The 20,819-nt window shown below is 45.8% G+C and overlaps 1 protein-coding gene across 8 annotated transcripts in view; it reads right to left on the bottom strand.

Annotated features, from left to right (window-relative positions):
- Positions 1–20,819, bottom strand: part of TRPC3 (transient receptor potential cation channel subfamily C member 3) — a 73,121-nt gene that overhangs the window by 24,683 nt on the left and 27,619 nt on the right. For 6 of the 8 annotated variants that reach the window (XM_036450259.2, XM_036450262.2, XM_036450263.2 and 3 more), the window contains exons 3-6: positions 16,768–16,956; positions 6,286–6,450; positions 3,176–3,392; positions 1,066–1,299 (exon numbers count right to left, since the gene is read on the bottom strand). In XM_036450259.2, the coding sequence (XP_036306152.1) occupies positions 1,066–1,299; positions 3,176–3,392; positions 6,286–6,450; positions 16,768–16,956 (805 nt within the window). The remainder of the gene's footprint in view (positions 1–1,065; positions 1,300–3,175; positions 3,393–6,285; positions 6,451–16,767; positions 16,957–20,819) is intronic. The other 2 variants (XM_036450265.2, XM_036450266.2) reach the window with 1 other exon arrangement.

Here is a 20,819-nt window from a genome sequence, read left to right as displayed (position 1 = left end):
CATAATAAGTAGTGTTATATGAATTCACAGATTTCCCCTCAGATGACAGCCATTAATGACACATGAATACAGGTAAAGAAACGTGTGATCGAGAATTGAAGCATATATTACACAAAAATACAACCAAGTTAATTCTTTAATTACCGTACAAATGGCGATCACTTGTTTCTTTGATCTGGTCTCCTTGGTACAGAAATCTCTTTGCTCACCGACTCCACGCAGCGTGCTTAGACGTCACAGCGTGTAAAGCGTACATCTAGCGCTGGAGCAGACGCCAGCCCCCTCAGTGCGGTTAACGCGCTGCGCGTCCGCGCTGCAAGGCACGCCTCCATGTCACTTACAGACTATGTATGCTTCACGTTGGAACACACGTGAACTCTGCCTGAGTTTCCTCAGCTGTAAAACGAAGGCAAGGCCGTAATTCCTAAAGTCTTTTCCAGATTGAGATTTTGCAATGATGAAAGCATTTGCTCACTGCGGCACCTGATCCTGCCTTGGGGAGAGGGAGGCAACGGTTCCCCAATACGGCGCGTGCTGGGCGGGCAGGCATCGGGGTCCTCGGACACGGGGCATCGGCCGGGCCGTGCTGCTCTGTGACACAGGCATGTGGCGGCTCCGCCTCCTGTGCCATCCGGAGGAGGGCACGCCCTCCTCTCTGAGATTCTGCGGTTCTCAAGCCTGTGATCTCGTGGCCACGCTGTGCACCTCACCTGTACAGGTCAGCACCTCAAAGACACGCTCCCAGGGACTCATCTCCCACATCAATCACTGTCTCCAGCTATTTCCCCCTCATCAAGACAAGCTCATGTCCTCAGCGTCCCTGCGAGTAAACTATGTCCTTAGACTTAAAGGTGATTTTTCTCCCACCTTGCAATGTGAAAGCTAAGGCACCGGGGAATAAATGAACTTGAACACAGTCACCCAGCCCTGGATAGGAACCCGGCTCTGAAGCTCCTGCTGTCTCCACCGCCCAGAATCACTCAACTCACCTCTCCCATCACAGGCCCTCCGAAATGCGGTTCCCGGCACCTGCAGAAACACGCGGACTCTGCAGCGGGGACTCACCGTACGTGAAATACTGTATTTCCGGGGGGAGGGTGGCTTCACTCAGGTCGCTCTCTTGGACGTAGCTGTCCACGTACTGCTGTGCTTTCGTTGCCTGGAGGAAAGCCAGGAACCTGGCCGTGAACGCAGCGATGAAGATGGAGAGCATCCCGAAGTCCAGCACGTTCCAGAGCTGCACGATGTATTCCCTCGGGCCTTCCAGCCAGAGCTCCTTGCACTCGGACCACATCATTCCTGCCACGACACACGGGGGACCTGGAGGTTTGCAGCTCAGCCTGAGACGTTCCTATTGGGCCCCCACCAGCCCCATCTCTGCACATGCCCCATCTGTAAAGCACCGTGCTGGGTACCACAGAGCGGACTGCTTAGCTCACCCGGAAGAGGTAATGGAAGAGGAAGGTCCCCCGGGAATGACTCACTCCGCCAAGTTAGGATTCGGTGAAACACACCTCCACTCGCGGGCCCAGCAACGCTGCCACTCAGAGAGAGGGGCCAGGGCCAGGAGGAGGAAACACCAGGAAGGCTCCCCAAGACATAGATTTTACAACAGGAGAATTTTGAAGGAGTAAGAATTCATCTTTATAAAACGACATTGGTTCATTACAGAGCCCTAGTCATTAGGAGAGAAATAGCCCCAAGTGAGCGTTGTCCTGTAGACTTTTAATAAGAACAGCTTCCCTCCCACCTGCCTAGCCGGTCTGACTCAGCAGAAAGAGCTTCGGCCTGCGAACTGATGGGTCCCAGGTTCGATTCCAGTGCAGAGCATGGACCTCGGTTGCAGGCTTGACCACTGGTCCTGGTCTAGGTGTGTGCGAAGGCAACCAACTGACGGGAAAATACCCTTAGGTGAGGATTCACAACAAAAGAACAGCTTCCCTATCATGCCCCCCTCACTCCCTACCCCTTTCAGCTCCATGCTGGGGAGGGGGTGTCGCTGGGGAACCAATCCCTTCAGCAGGGAGCCCAGAGGCTATGAGGAAACTAATGGCAGAAAAGGCTGCCCGGGAACAGAGGGCACACCACTCCTTGCCTTGACGATGTAAGGGGAAATCACTGTGGAATTTTTAAAAGAAACTCAATGGCTCAAAATAAAATGTCTAAAAAAAATGACTTGTCCCAGATCGAGGCCACAGGAGTGAATGAGAGGAAGGAAGCAACCTATTAAATCAGGAACTGAGGTGACACCAGGAAACTGCTGGAGAAAATAGAAAGGACACATGAAAAGGACTTGGGATTAGCAATCAATAGATAAATTTGCTCCAATATCCGTTGTTTCTCACATTGCCTAAAATTTTTACTTTAAGAGCTAGCTATTCCAAACGGGCTCTTGTGAGACAAAATAACTGCATTCTGAAAATGGACTCTCCTATCAGCTCTAAAACAGAAATGGTATCAATGTTTTTCAGCGTCAGCTGATAGCCACCTGGTGATGCCACAAGAATTTCAGTGAAATATTTGATCATTACAGTGAGTCACATTTAAAAACCTTCATTTTGTTCAATAATCAAAGTTAGATTTCAGGAACACAGTATATTAATATTTTTATGTTACTCATAAACATTTAAAATTTAGTATTAGGATAATTGGTAGCATTATAAAAATGTTAAGTTATAAGATTATGTTGCTATTCTGCTACTCTAACAACGGTGATACTGCCACCATATATGTAAAATAAAATTTTAAATGGAAAATGACATTGGGGTGGTGAACACACAGTACAATATACAGATGTGTTATAGAATTGTATACCTGAAACCTGTATCATTTTATTAACCAACGTCACCCCAATAAATTCAATTAAAAAAAAGAGAGAAAATGATGATCATTATGCAGACATCGGTTTTTGTTTTTGGTTAATCCTCACCCCAAGAATATTTTTTCCATTGATTTCTTTTTTTTAAGAGGAAGTGGAAGGGAGGGCGGGGAAGAGACAGAGAAACATCCATGTGAGAGAGGCACATTGGTTGGTAGCCTCCCGCACATGCCCTGGACCAGGTTTCTAACCTGAGACCCTCTGCTGCTTGGGCTTGTGCTCTAACCACTGAACACACCAGCCAAGGCTAGACATTGTTTTTGATAGCAATCAGAGCACTTGAAATCCCAGGCTTACCAAGGACCCAAACCATTATTAGCATCTCGGTCCACGTGAACTGGGTGGTCTTGACCCTGAAGATCTGCTTGGGGTAGTCGAGGACTGTGATGTTGGGCAGCGTGCTGACGCCTTCGAACCTGTCTGAGGCGTTGAACACAAGCAGGCCCAGGAAGAGGATGAAAGAAGCCGCATGCGCCACGAACTTCATGAAGGGGCTGCGCAGGACCTTCCCCAGCTGCAGTGAAACAAAAGCAAATAAAATAAAGTTTACTTTTGCAAATCTGGCTCCTACTTTTGAAAGTTACTACACAGGGTAAGGAAACCCAACAGATGAAATGAGAACTTTCAAAGCTTTGTTTCTTTTTCTGAAAATCTCTGTTATAAAAATGACTTCTTTTCGGGGATGCTTCCTCCAAAAAATAACTTAAGAAGTCTTCAAACTTCAGTTTCTAAACATCCAATTTGCCTTAGGATCAACCACATTCACAGGTGCATTTCTGAAGTCATAGGGCACACCCTGGTGATTCTTTTTTTTTTTTTTTTAATATATTTTATTAATTTTTTACAGAGAGGAAGGGAGAGAGATAGAGAGCTAGAAATGTCGATGAGAGAGAAACATCGACCAGCTGCCTCTTGCACACCCCCTACCGGGGATGTGCCCGCAACCAACGTACATGCCCTTGACCAGAATCGAACTTGGGACCTTTCAGTCTGCAGACCGAGGCTCTACCACTGAGCCAAACCGGTTTTGGCACCCTGGTGATTCTTATTTTTACATTGAGAGACTATGTTGTGCCAAGGTTCTCAGAGTCCTGGAAAAGCAGTCCCAGGTTTGTAGTGTGAATCCTTTACTGCTGTATCATTGGAATGTTATGATAAATTTGTAGATAAATTCGTTCATTTACAACTGAAATGTTATGATGTATCTGTAGCACATTAATAACACTTGGAAGATTAAAAAGAAATCTTACTATTGCAGAAGTAAATTTTAGTACTCTTTTCTAAATATTCCAAAATCAAGTTGTGCTTCATATGATAGAAAAAAAAGGCAAAAAATGTTCTAATCAGGATAAATGTTTTATCTGTTACTATCCCAATTAGAAGAGGGAGAAACAAATAATTAACCCTCTAAGTAGGTTAATTTAAGTGAAAGTCACCCACCCTCGAGTTGGAAAATCATATAAATAGTACAAGAGCACCTTACAGTTCAGTTTATAATTAAGGTCCATCCTTTCAGATCCCACGTGACAGGATGTCCTCAGGAGCCCCGTGTTCTGGGAGAAATGAAAACATTCCTCCTGTGCCCAGGGCTTCCGAGGTCCAAGGACTGGGTACTTTCAGTAGGTTTATCAAATAAGTTCTCCATCCTGCACACTCAAACCCCAGGGTTCAACTCAGTCCATGGCCTCAGAAAGCCCCAAGGTTCACATTGAAAGGACCGCAAACTCAAACAGATGTTTTCGTACATCCACGTCCTTAACGTGACATCAACAAATAACCAAGGGCTGTCAAGTGCTTCTGGGACCTACCAGGAAGGCATGCAGACCAACGCCACGTTTTCTACTGGAAAATGAACACGACTCTCACATCACTATGCTTCTGGGCAGGTGTGCATTGGCGGGGGTGGGGGGGGGGAGGGTATACTGCTCATTTCCTTGGGAATTGCCAAGTCTCCAAAAGGTTAGTCTTTAAAGACTTCCAATAATATGAAAGGGAAGCAGCCTGCCTGTACTGCAAATGGGATGTGTGCAGAGAATTCTTGCCAGGCTGTCTTTTCACCATCAGGTAGATGGTATGTGGCAGGTATAAAAGTGGGTAGGGACCACACTGTCCCTTCCCCTCCCCTTTCCTCCCCTCCCTGCTGGGCAGCGTTCCCACTCAGGAAGCTGGGTTTCTATGAGTGAAGAGGAAAAGGGGAGTGGACTGAGGGCGCCCACTCAGACTTGATGCAAGTTCCCACGATCAAGACGCCCTGAGGGACAAGCACGTATAAACCTGAGCTCCAGTTCCTTTGCCCCAGAAAGGGAAGCTATTTGGGTGGGATGTGACTTTTGCTTTAAGGCATGCTCTCTCACAGTATTTATAGTTTTTAGTCTTAAGCGATCATGCATTTGAGAAATCGTTTGAGACTTTTCCATGATACATAACCAAGGAACTCGGTCGAGTCACCGAGATACATCAAAATGCAAACTTTCCACCCTGAATTGCACGGGCAGCTCCAGCAGGAGTGAGATGGATGGATACCTCGTGCATAGATGGTGCCCACAGAGCAGGACTCTGCCGGGGGGCTGCTGAGCCAGATGGATGACGGATATCCAGGGTCACTCGTAAGTGGCCTTGACTCATTTTGCCTGAAACTGCCTCTGATTTAAACAAAACCAGATTTGGGAATGTAAAAACAGGATTAGGGATCTCAGAACAGCACTTGTCCCTGGCAGTGCCCTCTATGCGCCTAACGCAGATTCGGTAAGCTGCCTAGCTCTCCTTCCCCGTCTGGCTCAGTGGTCCCCTCAGGCACAGTCAGGTGAGCTCCACACTGGCAGTGGAGAGAGGGAGAAAAGTCGTGAACTAAATGATTCAAGCAAAATAAAAGACCATAAAAAATTGCGAAGCCCCCACGCCCCAATGCTACGTTGGTCCTCCCTCTGAAGACCGAAGAGCGTGGGGAACCTGACGTGCACTTTCTTGGACTCTGGATAACACCGCATTGGCAAATGGGCGAAATACACTCAGCCACGTGGCATGGACAGGTCCAGGGGAGCGCTGCCGGCTGTCAGGCTGGTGGGTCATGGTCCCCCTGCGGCAGGGCCACTCTCTGGCCACCCACAGCTGGCCCCGCAGCTCCCTATGGATTAAGCTGCCAACAGAATGAGAACATCCGCAGCTTCACCCGGCAGCAATTTTATCTTAAAAGCCAAAGCATCATGTGCCTGCAAGGCCATCTATCCCGCTGCACCAATCCTCTCTCATCCCCTGTTAGAACTGCCCCCATCACTCAAAAGCAGCATTCCTGTTCCTGAGGCAATTAACACTCGGATGAAACTGACAAGAGCCTTAAGGAGGAAGCTTTTTCCTTCCAGGAGGACATGGCACACCAACCACAGAGAAAACGTGTCGGAGAGCTGTACCTGGCTGCACGGTGCGATCCAGTAGCCTATGGCAAGGAACGGGAGGCCCAAGGCCACCACCAGCACCACCAGACACTTGATGGCTATGGTCTGTTCCCGCAGTCCTGAGAGGTTCTCGTACCAGATGGTGAGGAGCTGCTGCTGGCAGTTGGGGTGAGCCACAAACTAGGGGAAGAGAAAGGGAGGTGGGTTACCATACATTGTCCACAGTGCAACTGCTGAGGTTAACGTTAACACCCTAGATATGGGTACACATGTGCCCACAATGTACGCACTGCAGGGCTCAGGGCCCATTCCCGTTCCACTTCATAATGGCTTTTCCAAATTGCTCTAGGACTAACAGCAGAGCCACAGTGGAAACAGGAGGGTAAAGCAGATATTGCCCTGGCCACAGTTCTTTCCAGGTGGAGCTCTCCATCATGCAGGCGCCTCTCTGGAGCCAGGTGGCATATTTCCTCCGTGGACAGGCGGCCCTGTTGCTGCCTGCCGGCCTACCTGCATTCAGCTCCGATGGAAAAGAAGCAGGGACTTGGTTTATTGCAGACTATAGGCAAAAGAGAACAGGCTACGTTTCACAAACCGCTCCGAAATGCTACTCGTGGGAAAATATATTCATGATGTGGCCTACATGTACGTATGCATGACCACTGCAAATCTGCAAATCTGCAAAAGATTTGCGAGATATAGGTGAACCTGCAGGTGCTATGCTCGGTGCGCGATGTATGGGGGTCCAGGAGCTGGCGCAAATGTCACACCTATGCGGTAATTTGTCCTCTTTTTATGGCTTCCTCTCTCAGAGTTTAGGGATTCCCTCCCCCCCAAACATTTATCTCCTGTAGCAATTTTATAATTTTCATCAGGAAAAGTGAGCACCTTATACCAACTTCATCCCTGCTGTCATGTTTTGTTCTGCCACCTGGCTCTGCCAAGCCACCTGTCTGCATCTCTCTGGAAGGACCGGCACTCCTTTAAGGCCCCGTCCTTTCTCAGGGAGCAGAATGGACATGTCATCAGGCTGATGCCAAAGGGGCCCTTTGGAACTGAGTCAGTTTCTCTGAATGGCCAGGTGCATTTGCTCAGGCTCAGGACTTATTCAGGTTCATTCACAAGTCAACTATAAGTGCCAACATATTTTTATTTATTTTTTATTTATTTTTGTATTGATTTGGGAGAGAGAGAGAGAAAAAAACAACAACACATCAATGATGAGAAAGAATCATCAATGGGCTGCCTCCTGCACACCCCCTAAAAGGGATTGAACCCGCAACCTGGGCATGTGCCCTTGACTGGAATCGAACCCAGGACCGTTCAGTCCGCAGGATGATGCTCTCTATCCAGAGTCAAACCACCTAGGGCAAGTGCCAACATATTTTTAAAAAGAGTCTTTAGCACTACTAAAGTCAAAGTACTGCTGTCTTCTACAAAACAGAATAAACAATAAGTTAACCAGGTAGGAGGCATCCTTGAGATGTTTTTGCGAAATATGAGAGGAAAAGGGAGCAGTCGCAGTCCCCACCGGGCAGAGGACTCATCTCTGATCAAGTCCTAGTTCCCAATCCTAAAGCTCTAGGTAATTCCAACGTTATTTCACTATTTATCAAGAGCACGCCTACAGGGCAATGAAGAGGTTTCCACTTCCTGGTTTATAGTATCTTTTCATTAAAAAAAAATAAAACCTCATCCCTCAGGGTGGGCAGTCGAGGCACAATTTCCTCCAGACCTCCTCTTGCCCTCTGGCAGCAGCCACAGTGTCTTTTTGCAGGGGAGACAGATGTGGTTGACAGATGTGGTTGAGGATGAGTCTCCAAATACTAGATTTGAGATACCTTCTGAATTTTTTTCAGTAATACAAACTGGTAGGGTTTGGGAGAGTCAGAAGTATGAAAAAGAAGATGCTATCTTTTCTTGTTGATGAGCTCAATGCGAAAAAGAGTATTTGAACCTTCCGTTCCTTTTCATTCACTTATAAAAATCCCAGGTCCCAAGGGTCAGTGGGCACTGCTGGCCATGAAGTAAAGACCTTCTTTCCAAACTCAAGATCTGTCACTTTCCAACGTTCTGATTTTTGAAAACAGTATTTCAAGGTTAATGCAGACATTATTTGAACTCATGATACATGTGTGGATATATTCAAGGTGGATGGCTTCTGGAGATCTCTGTGGCAATTTCCTAGGATTCCTGAGAACTCCAAATTTCCACTTCTTCCCTGTGTCTGAGCATCACTTCCTTTCTGCTTCACCCCTCCTTCTATCTGAGAAATCCTCATCCCCTCTACAGCCCCTATCTATCTCATTCACTCACTCACTCACTCACTCACTTGTTGCCCTCTGGCAGCAGCCACAGTGTCTTTTTGCAGGGGAGACAGATGTGGTTGACAGATGTGGTTGAGGATGAGTCTCCAAATACTAGATTTGAGATACCTTCTGAATTTTTTTCAGTAATACAAACTGGTAGGGTTTGGGAGAGTCAGAAGTATGAAAAAGAAGATGCTATCTTTTCTTGTTGATGAGCTCAATGCTCACCCTTCAACAAGTCTTAAGTCCCTCCCATGAGCTTAGGCCTTTGGTAAAAGGAGATGAAATGAAAGCATTCAGCATTGGCTTAAGTGAAGAGTGCTCCTGATCTGCGGTACACAGCAAGCTATCAATAAATGTGAGAAAATCTGAGATTAAAAATGGCGGTGGAATAAGTAGATGCTACACAGACACTCCTAGGACCAAACTGAACTGCAACTAAAATACAAAAAACAAAACAAAAAAAAAACACACACACACAAACACCATCTTGAATAATCAACTGAAGATTAGTTAGAGAGAACCTTGATAACCATGGACTGAAAGTGGAGACTGCATAGAGACTGGTAGGAGGAGCAGAGGCGTGAAAGCGGCTGGCTGGGTTCAACAAACAGCAACTGAAGTTCTGGAGAGATATCTCAGTTGTGGATGTTCCACTGAGAACTCTGGGGTCTAATCTGCAAGTTGGGCCCCCCAGCAGAGAACATCAGAATTGAGAAGAGTAGGCACACAATATCTGGCTGTGTAAAATAGAACACAGGGTTGTTGTCTGCCAGGGAGAGGAATGGCTAGAAATTCAGGCATCCTCTTAAAGGGCTAATACACTAAAATTTCTGTGCAGCCACCCACCTTGTACTCTAGCAGAGGGAGGGCAGAGTGGACTGGAGCTGTGTGAGAAGCCAGGGTTGGGGGCTCTGGAGTTAGAGCTTGGAAAGCAGACACCCCAGTTTCCTGGGCTGAATCATTCCCTCAAGCTAGGGAGGTCATCTTTCTCATGCAGACCTTTGCTATGCAGATGGTTTTTGCCTAGGGGGAATGTAGTTGCCCCACCCTATTAGAAAACACCTTGCCCTAGGACTTGGAGTTTCTGAGGCCTTTAAAGAGACTGAGAATAACAGCCTCCAGGCAGAAGCAATTGTCCGACCCTGTTGAAAAACACTCTTCCCACACCTGTGGACGATTACCTGAGGGTAACTCAAGACACAATTCTATCAGTCTATAGATAGAGGTGATCTCTGGAGGCTTTGAGTCTTTGCCTGACCAAATTAGTCAAAAGCGGTATTTGACACTGTCCTGTAATAGAGATTGAGATGGATAGCAGACCTACCTATTAAATAAATGTGAGGAAAGCTATTAGAACGGAGACCTGGACTCATGTTTGTCAAGATAAATAGCATTTAACAGTCTTAATTTGAATGTTGGTCCAAATGACTTGGTGTTTAGAGGGTCTGCATTTGTGGGAAGTTGGATGGGTGCAAATAAAAGGCAGGCCTGTGACTGCAGCCAGGCTTGGCTTGGCATGGGGAGTGGTGTATCCTGGGAAATCCACAGGTACAGGTGGTGATGTCAGCAGATCAGATCACCGCTTGGGAAGCACTTTTTTGTAGGCAGAGGATTTGATCAAGTCAGAAAATGCCTACGAAGTTAACAAACAGGTGAAATGTCCATACGGAATTGGTGGACAAATGTCTCACTTACAAGTGTCCTTGAATTCTCAAAGGTCTTTCATAACTTTTGAACACTTGAGGACAGAAGTACTCATGTTGTAGTATGGCTCCCTCTTCCTACTCCTCCTCCTCCAACTGCTCTTTAAATTTGAAGATGTGCTTTATGGCATTAATTATACTGTATAAGGTTGCATAGCCTCAAAGACTTGATGGAAATCCATCCTTTCCATGTGGCACAAGAGGGTGATCCATCTTTGACTCACCGTGACTTGTTCACATAGTGCAGATCTATGTTAAATATGATGTTTCACCTTGTCACACTTTACTCTTCAGCTGAATAGGTATTCTTCCTATACTACTAATTTTCCCCTCTTCTTAATTGAGATAATAAACATCACCGTATGGCATCTGTTGACTTCCCCTCCCCCGGCCCCCATTTATTTTTAGTGTTTGTGGAAGGGAGGGGTAGAGACACAAAAAGATAAAAACATCAATGTGAGAAAGACACATTGATTGGTTGCCTCCTGTACATGCCTCACCCGGGGCCAGGATTGAGCCTGCCCTTGAACAAAGGTACATGCTCTTGAACAGAATCAAACTTGAGACCCTTCAGTCAGTGGGCCAAGGCTCTGTGGGCCAACGTTCCAACCACTGAGCAAAATCAGCCAGGGCTGTTGACTTCTTTTAATCCATGGAAAAAATGCAAATATTTTCCCCCAGTGATTTTAAATCCTAACACAGGCACACAGGACCATTTAAAAAATAAAATGAAACTGATGCAACAGTAGTAAGTTGAGGCAGAAAAGCTAATCCCTCTCGGAGATGAGTTTTCTCTTTTTAATGACTTCAACACAGGGCAGTGACCTTTATCTCTGAACTGTTTTACGTCCTAAAGCACCCCTGTCACTGCCTGCCAGTCCTAGTGGCTGGAGAGAATGCGTATGCTGGTTCCTAATGCCAGTGGACCAGCAAATTGAAACCATTCCAAAAATAATACCCTTATTCGAGGTTTCCTGATTTAAAGGAAGAATGATTGACACATAAGAAAATCCCAGTCTTTTCATGGAACAAAAGGACTGTAGCATTGACAAAACACCTTTTTCCTGCCAAGTTGACTAATAGGTTGTAAACTGAACCCCCATTCATGGCAGACTATTAAGAAAAAATTCATGTTACACTATGTTTTCATAAAATCCGCCTTTCCCAGAACTATCTTCGTGGGGACACTGTGGTGCAGAATATGGTGGGAATGTTCCATTTTGCTTTTGATTTCATTGTTGGAGCCTCAGTTTATACAATTTAAAATAAAATATTCCTATGGGTACAACCTAGATCATTTCATCTTCTTTTCAAAGCTCATGCATTGTGATGCATAAATGGAAAACTTGCATGGTGTGAGTTTTCTGGATTTCAAACCCACCAGGTGTGACCTGCTCTGCCACCTCCCAGTGCCTGGGCACAGACCGGTGGAGGCTGCCCGGTGGGGGTCAGGGCCCTGCTGGCACAGGCGCTCCAGATCTCTGCCACATGTGTGTTCCCCAGTGTCTCGCTGCAAGGATCCACCTCTGAGCTTTCTCTGCTGGTATTGGGAATAACTTTATGTGTTTACTAGAGGCCCGTGCACAAATTTTGTGCACGGGTTTGTGTCCCTCAGCCCAGCCTGCACCCTCTCCAAAATGGGATCTGGCCTAAGTGTGCAATCGGACATCCCTCTCACAATCCAGTACTGCTGGCTCTGAACTGCTCACCTGCCTGCCTTCCTAATTGCCCCTAACCACTTCTTCCTGCCAGCGTGATCACCCCATAACGACTCCCCTGACAGCCTGATATATGCCTAACTGCTCCCCTGCCAGCCTGTTTGCCCCTAACTGCCCTCCCCTGCAGGCCTGGTCACCTCTAACTGCTCTCCCCTGCAGGCTTGGTCCCTCCCAACTGGCCTCCCCTGCAGTCCTGGTCCTCCCCCAACTGTTCTCCTCTACAGGCCTGGGTCCCCCCAACTGCCCTCCCCTGCAGGCCTGGTCCTCCCCCAACTGCCCTCCCCTGCAAGCCTGCATTCCCCCCCAACTTCCCTTCCCTGCAGACTCAGTCACCCCCAACTTCCCTCCTCTGCAGGCCTGGTCCCTCCCAATTGCCCTCAACTGCTGGCCATCTTGTGGTGGCCATCTTGTGTCCACATAGGGGCAGGATCTTTGACCACACAGGGGCCACTATCTTGTGTGTTGGAGTGATGGTCAATTTGCATATTACTATTTTATTAGATAGGATAGAGGCCTGGTGCATGGGTGGCGGTCAGCTGGTTTGCCCTGAAGGGTGTCCCGGATCAGGGTGGGGGTTCCCTTGGGGTGTGGGGCGGCCTGGGCGAGGGGCCTGTGGTGGTTTGCAGACCAGCCACGCCCCCCCAGGGACTTAAAAGGAGGCCTCGGAGTCTGGGATTTATTTATCTTCTGTAATTGAAACTTTCTAGCCTTCAATGGGCCCACTTGGCTTCTTACATTACAGGGAAACCCAAGCCTCCAGCTCTCTCTGTGGCTGCAGCGATCTTTATTGGGTTAATTTGCATACTCTCTCCTGATTGGCTGGTGGGCACGGCTTGTGGGTATAGCGAAGTGATGGTTAATTTGGATATTATTATTTTATTAGATAAGATATTGCTGCATGTCTGGGTGGCTGATTCCAGTTACACTTAATCCCACCATGGAGGAAAGAGGAGAGCAGCTGGGAACTGAGGAAATGTCCTCGCCTCCTCAGAGCCCTTTTTTATGAAGATCTGATATCTCCTAGCTTTGTCAAGGGCTTTCTTAGAATAACAGAGCTACTAGCAATAGGCAGAAGTCTTAGTATGCCTGTGGGTGGAGGGGATTGGTATTCCTCTTTAAGTCACACAGAAGATGGACAGACAGAACTAGAACTCAGGACTTGGGGGGGGGGGGTGCGCGCGCAAACAGTCCCTTATTCTAATTTAAAAAAATAATTTGTGGGTTTTTTTTCTTGTATGCATTTTCAAAAATATCCAATTTCATCTTCTGTTTTCTCATAGTAGAAGGATGTAGGTAACCCTATGAACAGTAACAGTATTTACCATTTTCCAGTTGGGTTATTTCCCTTATAAACTCCTTAGAAATGATGACTAGTCTTCAAAATTCCTGATAAAAAGCACATTATTTCCCACCAGCAGCATTTGATAGCCCATTTCATCAGCAGCATTAAGAATTATAAGTTTTCATTATTTAATAATTTAAGAGAGGTGAAATAGTATTTGTATTTAAGAGAGGTGAAATATGCATTTCCTTTGTTACCAAGGTACTTGAAAATTTTTAAATGTTTGTTAGCCATTTGATCTTTCTGTGAATTACATGTTCAAGCTCTTAGTTTATTTTTCTATAGAGCTCTGGAAAATTTTCTCATAAATTTGTTTGAGCTTGTTTGATATTAAGAACAGCAATCCATTGTAAGTTATAACTGAGAAAAATATTTCTCCCAGATCTTTCCAATGTACAAGGTTTTAGGCTGCATGTGATCAAACTATGTATATTTTTGCTTTGTTATTCCCTCTACTGCTTTTCTTTTGGAAAGTTCTTTCCCACATAATCATTAAATTCATGTTGAGACCCCTTATATCAGATCTTTCATATTTTCGTTTTCTTGATGAAATGCCATCGAATCTCTAAGGTGTGATTGAACCCGTGGTACGATTCCTGAGCTCCAGCAGCTCTGAACCCAGAGAGGAGTCCTAGACCCAGAACCCGAGCCAGGGGAAGTGGGGGGAGGGATCTGGGCAGATGGCAGGAGACACTTCCTGAGTCTCTTATGGACCCAAGCAGATTGCAATTACATAAAACTGGTGTCCTTGGTGGAATTATGGGCTGATGTGAATAAAGATGTGTTTATATTTTTATGCAGGGAAAATTATGTAACACATCAAGTTATCTTGAAGTCCCAATGCCTTTCATGTAGCCACAGGCACTTCGGGGCCACAGCGTGTGTGTTGGGGGAGGGATTACAGGCAGTGGAGGGGAGACATGCATCCTCATAATCTGAGAGGAGGTTTTCCTTGGGGAACAGAAGGGAAAGGTGGGGGAATGGGCATCAGGAGGGGGTGGGTGTTTTCCCGCTTTGTTGGATGAAGATGGGTGAGTGCTGAGAACAATTCAGCCTTGGAGAGAGAAAGAAAAAAAAAAAAGAACTGAGGCTTTGAGGCATTCCAGAGTAGGGTTCTTCTGTACATTTTCCAAATGAGCATTCCCAATCAAAGACTTTAACTAATATTCATTGTATAGCATCAAACAACCAAACCAGGACATCTCAAAGTCTTAACTCTCCTTTCAGTTTCACATATATTATTTTTTAAATATATATATATATATATATATATATATATATATATGTATATATATATATGATATGTACATATTTAATATATCTTTTTTAAATGTATTTTTATTGATTTCAGAAAGGAAGGGAGAGGAAAAGAGAGATAGAAACATCAATGATGAGAAAGAATCATTAATAGGCTGCCTCCTGCACGCCCCACATTGGGGATCGAGCCCACAACCTGGGCATGTACCCTTGACTGGAATGCTCTACCCACTGAGCAATACCAAGTAGGGCCACATATATTCTTTTGGCTGTTATTTCCTGATAGCTGACTGACAAAAAGTTTATTACTAATGATACCTCCTACACTGTGGTCTTCACACCCATTTATTTAAAATGGACATGCAGAGGACTTGCACTCTTCGAGACAGCTGGGCAGCATACACATCTGCAGACAGCTGTCTCTGCTCACGGGACATTTTCAAAGCTATGACTGAGAACCTCTGACAAGCGGAATCACTGCTTCCCTCTCAGGTGCTCGAGAGAAGAGATGCACACTGTAAGACGTATGCAGAAATCCAGACAGATTTTTAAACCCGTCTTAATATCCAGCTTATCCAAAACAATCTGATCTCGTAACTGGCAATGCCTTGAGAAGCGCTTTCACTTCAAGTTTCACTGTCCTGTTACACAGAGGAGAGATCTGTCATTGATGGCTGGCCAGAATCTCGTGAAAATCACCTGCAGAAGTTCTCTACATTGTGGTAGCATTGTGTACGTGTGTGTGTGTGTGTGTGTGTGTGTGTGTAGAAAGTGATCCTCTCTGGCTGTCAGAGGACTGCCTGGCCTAGCCCCCTCCCCCAATGCCCCATGAGAGGCAGGTGTGGGTGCCTCGGTGTGAAAGGGGCCGCGTCTACCAGGCAGGACTCGCATCCTCGGCGCAGGGCCAGCCAGTCACCCGCAGCAGAGGAGAGCTGCTCTGTTGGGGCATCAGCTCTGGAAGCAAGCTGAGGAAAGCTGTCCTCCTCGTCTCCTGAAGACTCCTGCCCATCCGCCTAGCCCTCGCTCACTTGCTTTCGGTGTAAACTAGAACCAAGGCAGTGAACGCGAAATCCGTCTTCAATGACTAAAAACAGAACTTGCTTAAGAGCCATCATTCTGAGAATGAATTGTCATAACGCAGAAATGCTATTAGCTACAACTCACTAGACAATCCCCGTGTCCTGCACCTGTGCTGATTACGTCGCCCGCAGCAGCTCAGCAATCCCGGGGCCAGCAGAACGAATAGTTACTACCGTTTTCTGCACTTTGCCACCAAGAACACCGAGGCTCAGACCGGTTAGGGGGCTTGAACCTTTGGCAAGCTGGCTCCGGGGCCTACTCTCCTCCACTCCCTGCCACACTGCATGACACCAGTGCTACTGATAACAGCTTACTTCTTTGTAAATCTCTTAAAAGCACAAAGCAATTTCATTTGTCTAACATATAATAACATATGTTATTCTGGGTAAGACATTTTTATTACAGTAAAACATCATAACCTCAATTTTCATGAATTATTTAAAAGCCCCATACAAGTAGCAGATAGATACACATAACAGTTAAAGTAACCAGATTTTAAAAAATCATAATTTTATTTTTGGCAAATGCATGACCAACTCCATAGATCTGTGACCTCAGACGTGTCATAAGCTGGAAGAACCTTAGTTTCTTTGTAGAATAAAAATATCATCATCTATCTGATCTATATTGTAGGCAAAATGGATAATAACATAGGTCTGGTGCAAGGATTAACCTGAGAAAGTCTGTGACAGTCCCTTCCAAAAGCATGTACAAGTAACAGATTTTATTATTATCAATTGCATCGTGACGGGCAGTTTAGATTCTTTGGCATATCTCAATCCATTGAAATCCCATCAAATCCCAGAGACAGATAAGAAATTTTATCTGCCTTTTATAGAGGAAACTGAAATGTAAGGAAGTCCTATGACTTATCCCAGTTCTCACAACCCATCAAGAGTAGAGAGGATCAGAAGCTCGGTATTTGACTCCCCACTTTACCAGGGTGCCTCACTCATTCCTTTCACGAAGGAAAAAGGATCTTTTACCACAACCTCTATTCTCCTTACTGGAGAAATGTCCAGGCATCAGAGCCTAGCAGGTATTCCATGTGGATCCCAACACCCTGGCCGGGAGCAGCCACTCACCTTTTTGACCTCATACTTAATGGCAAGTTTGACGCGGCTCAGGGAGGCCTTGTGCTTGTGAGCCTCCACAGACTCCGCCGATTCCAGGTCTCCGTTCAGGATGGCTTCCACCTCTTCCGAGTCCCGGCACAGGTCCAGCACGCCCACCACGAAGTCTTTGCATTGCATGGACAGCTTCCGATAGTCATTCTGAGAAAGAGAGGTTTGGCGATTAGAACAGAGAATTTGCAGAGTCCTTGGGAGGGTGTAGGGTCCTTTGTACATGAGGAGAAGCAGTTCCTTCCTCTGGTCAGAGGCTGCAGCCCCCGGGGGATGTGAGGCTTGCTACGGCTGGACTCACCCCCTCCCACCCACAGCCAGGATCTTCTGCAGCCTGCCCACTGTGAGAGACAGCTCCAAAGCGCTGCGCACAGCAGTCCCTTGGTTTGTATTAAGAGATGTTGCCTAAATGCTGATGCTGAAGGGCCAAAGGATCAAAAAGAGTCAAATCTCTATATGATCATTTTCTTAAAGCCAAAACAAAACCATTTCTATAATGAAAAAAACAAAACATTTTTACATCAGTTATTTTATTCTACTTATTTCTAATTGAGAGACAACAAAAAAAAAATTTTAAATGGGGATTTTCCTAAAGTGGCAATTTGACATAGAAGACAGAACACATGTGGGGATAACGTATCCAGGTTGCTATCTCCTGCCTTGCTGGAGGCATTGCTGCTGCAAGTGCAGTCGGTCCTCATCCAGCAGCCTCAATGTGCCTGGCCATGCACCAGAAGGCCATTCCTACCCAGCCCCGAGGTCCTGATATGTTTCTGACACATCTTATGTCTGGGGATAACTAGTGTGGAGGCCAGGTTGTGTGGGGAAGGACAGGGACCAGCAGAAAGGGGGGTATTTCCCTTTGTTGGTCTGCAGGGCACGTGCCCACATCCTGAGGAAGACAAGTGTCTGATTATACGTCACTGAAGTGCCAAGGGTTGCAGAGTACCAATACATGAGAGAAAAGATGCCAGGCCGCTGGAACTAACACCTCACTAGAAATAGAGACCTCACACATGGGTGTCTCCCCTTCCATTTGCATGTGTGTAGTGCATGGACTGGTATGAGGAAGTCAGCGGGCAACCTCCCGTTACCTCCTGATTGCAGCTCTATTTCTCGCTTCTTGGTTCACTTCAAGGTGTCAACAACCATTGTAGGAAAGTGTTTCACTTCTGGAAACCCTAGTTCCACTTCTATGGCTCTCACTAAAATTATAGCACTCTAAGGAAGTTAGCCAGATGATTAACGTGGTGTCCTTGAAAAAAATGGATTCCTCATTTCGATGTGTCCTGAGACACTGTGTGTCAAATAACTAAACAATACTTTGCACAGCAGAATTTCCTAATCTGGGTTTCCATAAAGCATACCTTAAGAAAAGGCATGACACTAGCTGGTTAGGCTCAGTGGCTAGAGCATTGGCCTGGGAACTGAAGGGTCCCGGGTTTGATTCCGGTCAAGGGCACATGTCTGGGTTTTGGGTTCCATCCCCAGTAGGGGGCATGCAGGAGACAGCTGATCAATGATGCTCTCTCATTATTTATGTTCTATCTCTCCCTCCCTTTCTCTCTGGACTCAATAAAAATATACTTTAAAGAAAGAAAAAAAAAGGCATGAGGGCCCAGCTGGCATGGCTCAATGGTTGAGCATTGACCTATGAGCCAGGAAGTCATGGTTCAATTCCCAATCAGTACATATGCGCAGGATGTGAGCTCGATCTCCAGTGTGCGGTGTGCAGAAGGCAGCTGATCAATGATTCTCCCTCATCATTATTGTTTCTCTCTCTCTCTCTCTCTCTCTCTCTCTCTCTCTCTCTCTCTCTCTCTCTCTCTCCCTCCCTCCCTCCCTCCCTCCCTCCCTCCCTCCCTCCCTCCCTCCCTCTCTCTTCCTCTCTGAAATCAATAAAATATTACTTTAAAAAAGGTGTTCTAATTTCATTTTTTTAAAAAGGCATGAGGAACTCCACTTTCCCCCCCTTAAATAATTAATTTACATGATATGATGGGAAAAAATCACATCACCAACCAAAATAAACAAGAGGAGGAGAGAATGTGTAGAGGCTACCCAGATGAGAAGAGTTTCCATTGCAGACAGCAGAAATCCAGATAAAGGACAGTTACAGTTAATCCTCCTCCTCTCATAAGGGAACAGATAAAATGAATAAAAACTTCAATCTTCGGTTTCCATTCAGATTGGGACCAGGCAACTGATAAAATTAATAAAATGTTCAGTCGCTGGTTTCTATGCAGAGTGTCTGCCTTCCATGCCTGAAAGACTAATAAAATATAATAGCTTCCAGAAGTATTAAATCCATGTCTGTTTCCATAGAAAGCTCCCCCTTTAATACAATTTTTTTAGATGAAATTTCCTCATATGGCTCTTCAGTTCAGACTGTTCTATAAGATTTGGTACAATATAGGACAGCCATTGCCCCATTGAGCAGAAATAAAAGAGACTATTTCCTATGCTTCAAGAAAATGTGGGAACCACTTTTGCAGTAATACCTAAATAATGGCTCATTATCTTAAAACATTGTAATCTGTACATTGTGAAGTCTTAAAGAAAGTCATGTGGGTTATTCACATCCACTGAGAGATCAGTCACACAAGTTACAAGGACAACACTGTGTTTTCGTAACTATGGAAACCTTTCTTGGGGGGAAGTCTGTGAACCCAGCACAGAAAACAGTCAGAGCTGGATAATGGGCGTTTCTTTCACTGTGGTCATGGGATGGCATGTCTCATTATTTGCAGAGCCCCCGGGAACATGGGAGCCCTGCAAATAAAGGGGGTACAGACAGCCCTTCCCAGGTGCAAAAGGAACCAGCCTGCTCTGATCACCAGGAGGAGCTGCCTCGTGTTCCTTCACTGAGACCAACTGCTCTGCATTTCCTAATGATTTTCCCCTAATTTAGTTTTGCTTAATCATCTTCATCATGCCACTCATCCATCATCTGGGCCTGCCACAAAGTTATGGGATGGACCTGCTGTCCACTTGGCAGAGCAGGAACTCAACAGCCCAAGTACCACCCTAACCAGTGGGTTAGTGGGTTGAAGCATTGTGCCATCCACCAAAAGGGTTTGGGCATGTACCCAGTCGGGGCACATACAAGAGGCAACCAATTGATGTTTCTCTCTCTCACTCTGTCACTCTTCCTTCCTCTCTCTCCAAAATCAATAAAAACATATCCTTGGGTGAAGGTAATTTAAAAAAAAAAAAAAAGGCCCAAGGACCTGCTCAAGCCAGAGAAAGAACAATGGCGCTCCATCCTCATCATGCCCTGTCTCCAGGTTTCAGCACTCATAGCAACTGTAAGGCTGACTCATCATTCTAATTCTCTTCCAACCTTTTTCAAAATCCCTTCTATCCTAATTGAAAGCGTAAATTCAATTCTAAGTAGGCTGGGCCCTGTCTGATCCTTGCCCTCGTAACAGAGGGCAGTGGTTAAAGTGTCAATCTGAAGCCAGACTTCTTAGGTTCAGACACTACTTCTACCACTCATTGCTATGTGATCTTGAGAAATTACTCAGCCTTTCTGATGAGAATAAGCCTGCCTAACAGTGCTACTGTGTGGATTAAATGCTCAGTGTTCTTGGTACACATCAAGGACTACAGAAGGGCTTCAATATGCCACTTACAGCATGTGAGATAGAATACCAGTATTGAGGACTGGACCCACAACTCCCACATCTGGGCTTGGCAGATGGAATCTTGGCTATAGGCCTTGCTTTCTCTGTAAAATGAGAGTCTATTCAGATGATTCCTAGAGCATCTTCCTGCCATCAAATGCTACCTTGCTTCAGGATTATATTCATTCTCCTCTTCCCGGCAGCCCTGATGTGGGAATAGTTGAAATTGCTCTTCTACTTTAAAGAGAGGAAAACTGAGGCACAGGGAGGGCAAAAGGCTTTTTTGCCCTTAAAAAAAAAAATGTGCACCACTGACTCAGAATTAGGAAATTTTACTTTGTGTTCTCACAGCTTCATAAATGACTAGCTTGCTTGCCTCTGACACGC

Source organism: Pipistrellus kuhlii, unplaced genomic scaffold (genome assembly GCF_014108245.1).
Source record: "Pipistrellus kuhlii isolate mPipKuh1 unplaced genomic scaffold, mPipKuh1.p scaffold_m20_p_21, whole genome shotgun sequence".
Classification (NCBI taxonomy): Eukaryota; Metazoa; Chordata; class Mammalia; order Chiroptera; family Vespertilionidae; genus Pipistrellus; species Pipistrellus kuhlii.
This window is presented reverse-complemented; position numbering and strand designations above follow the sequence as displayed.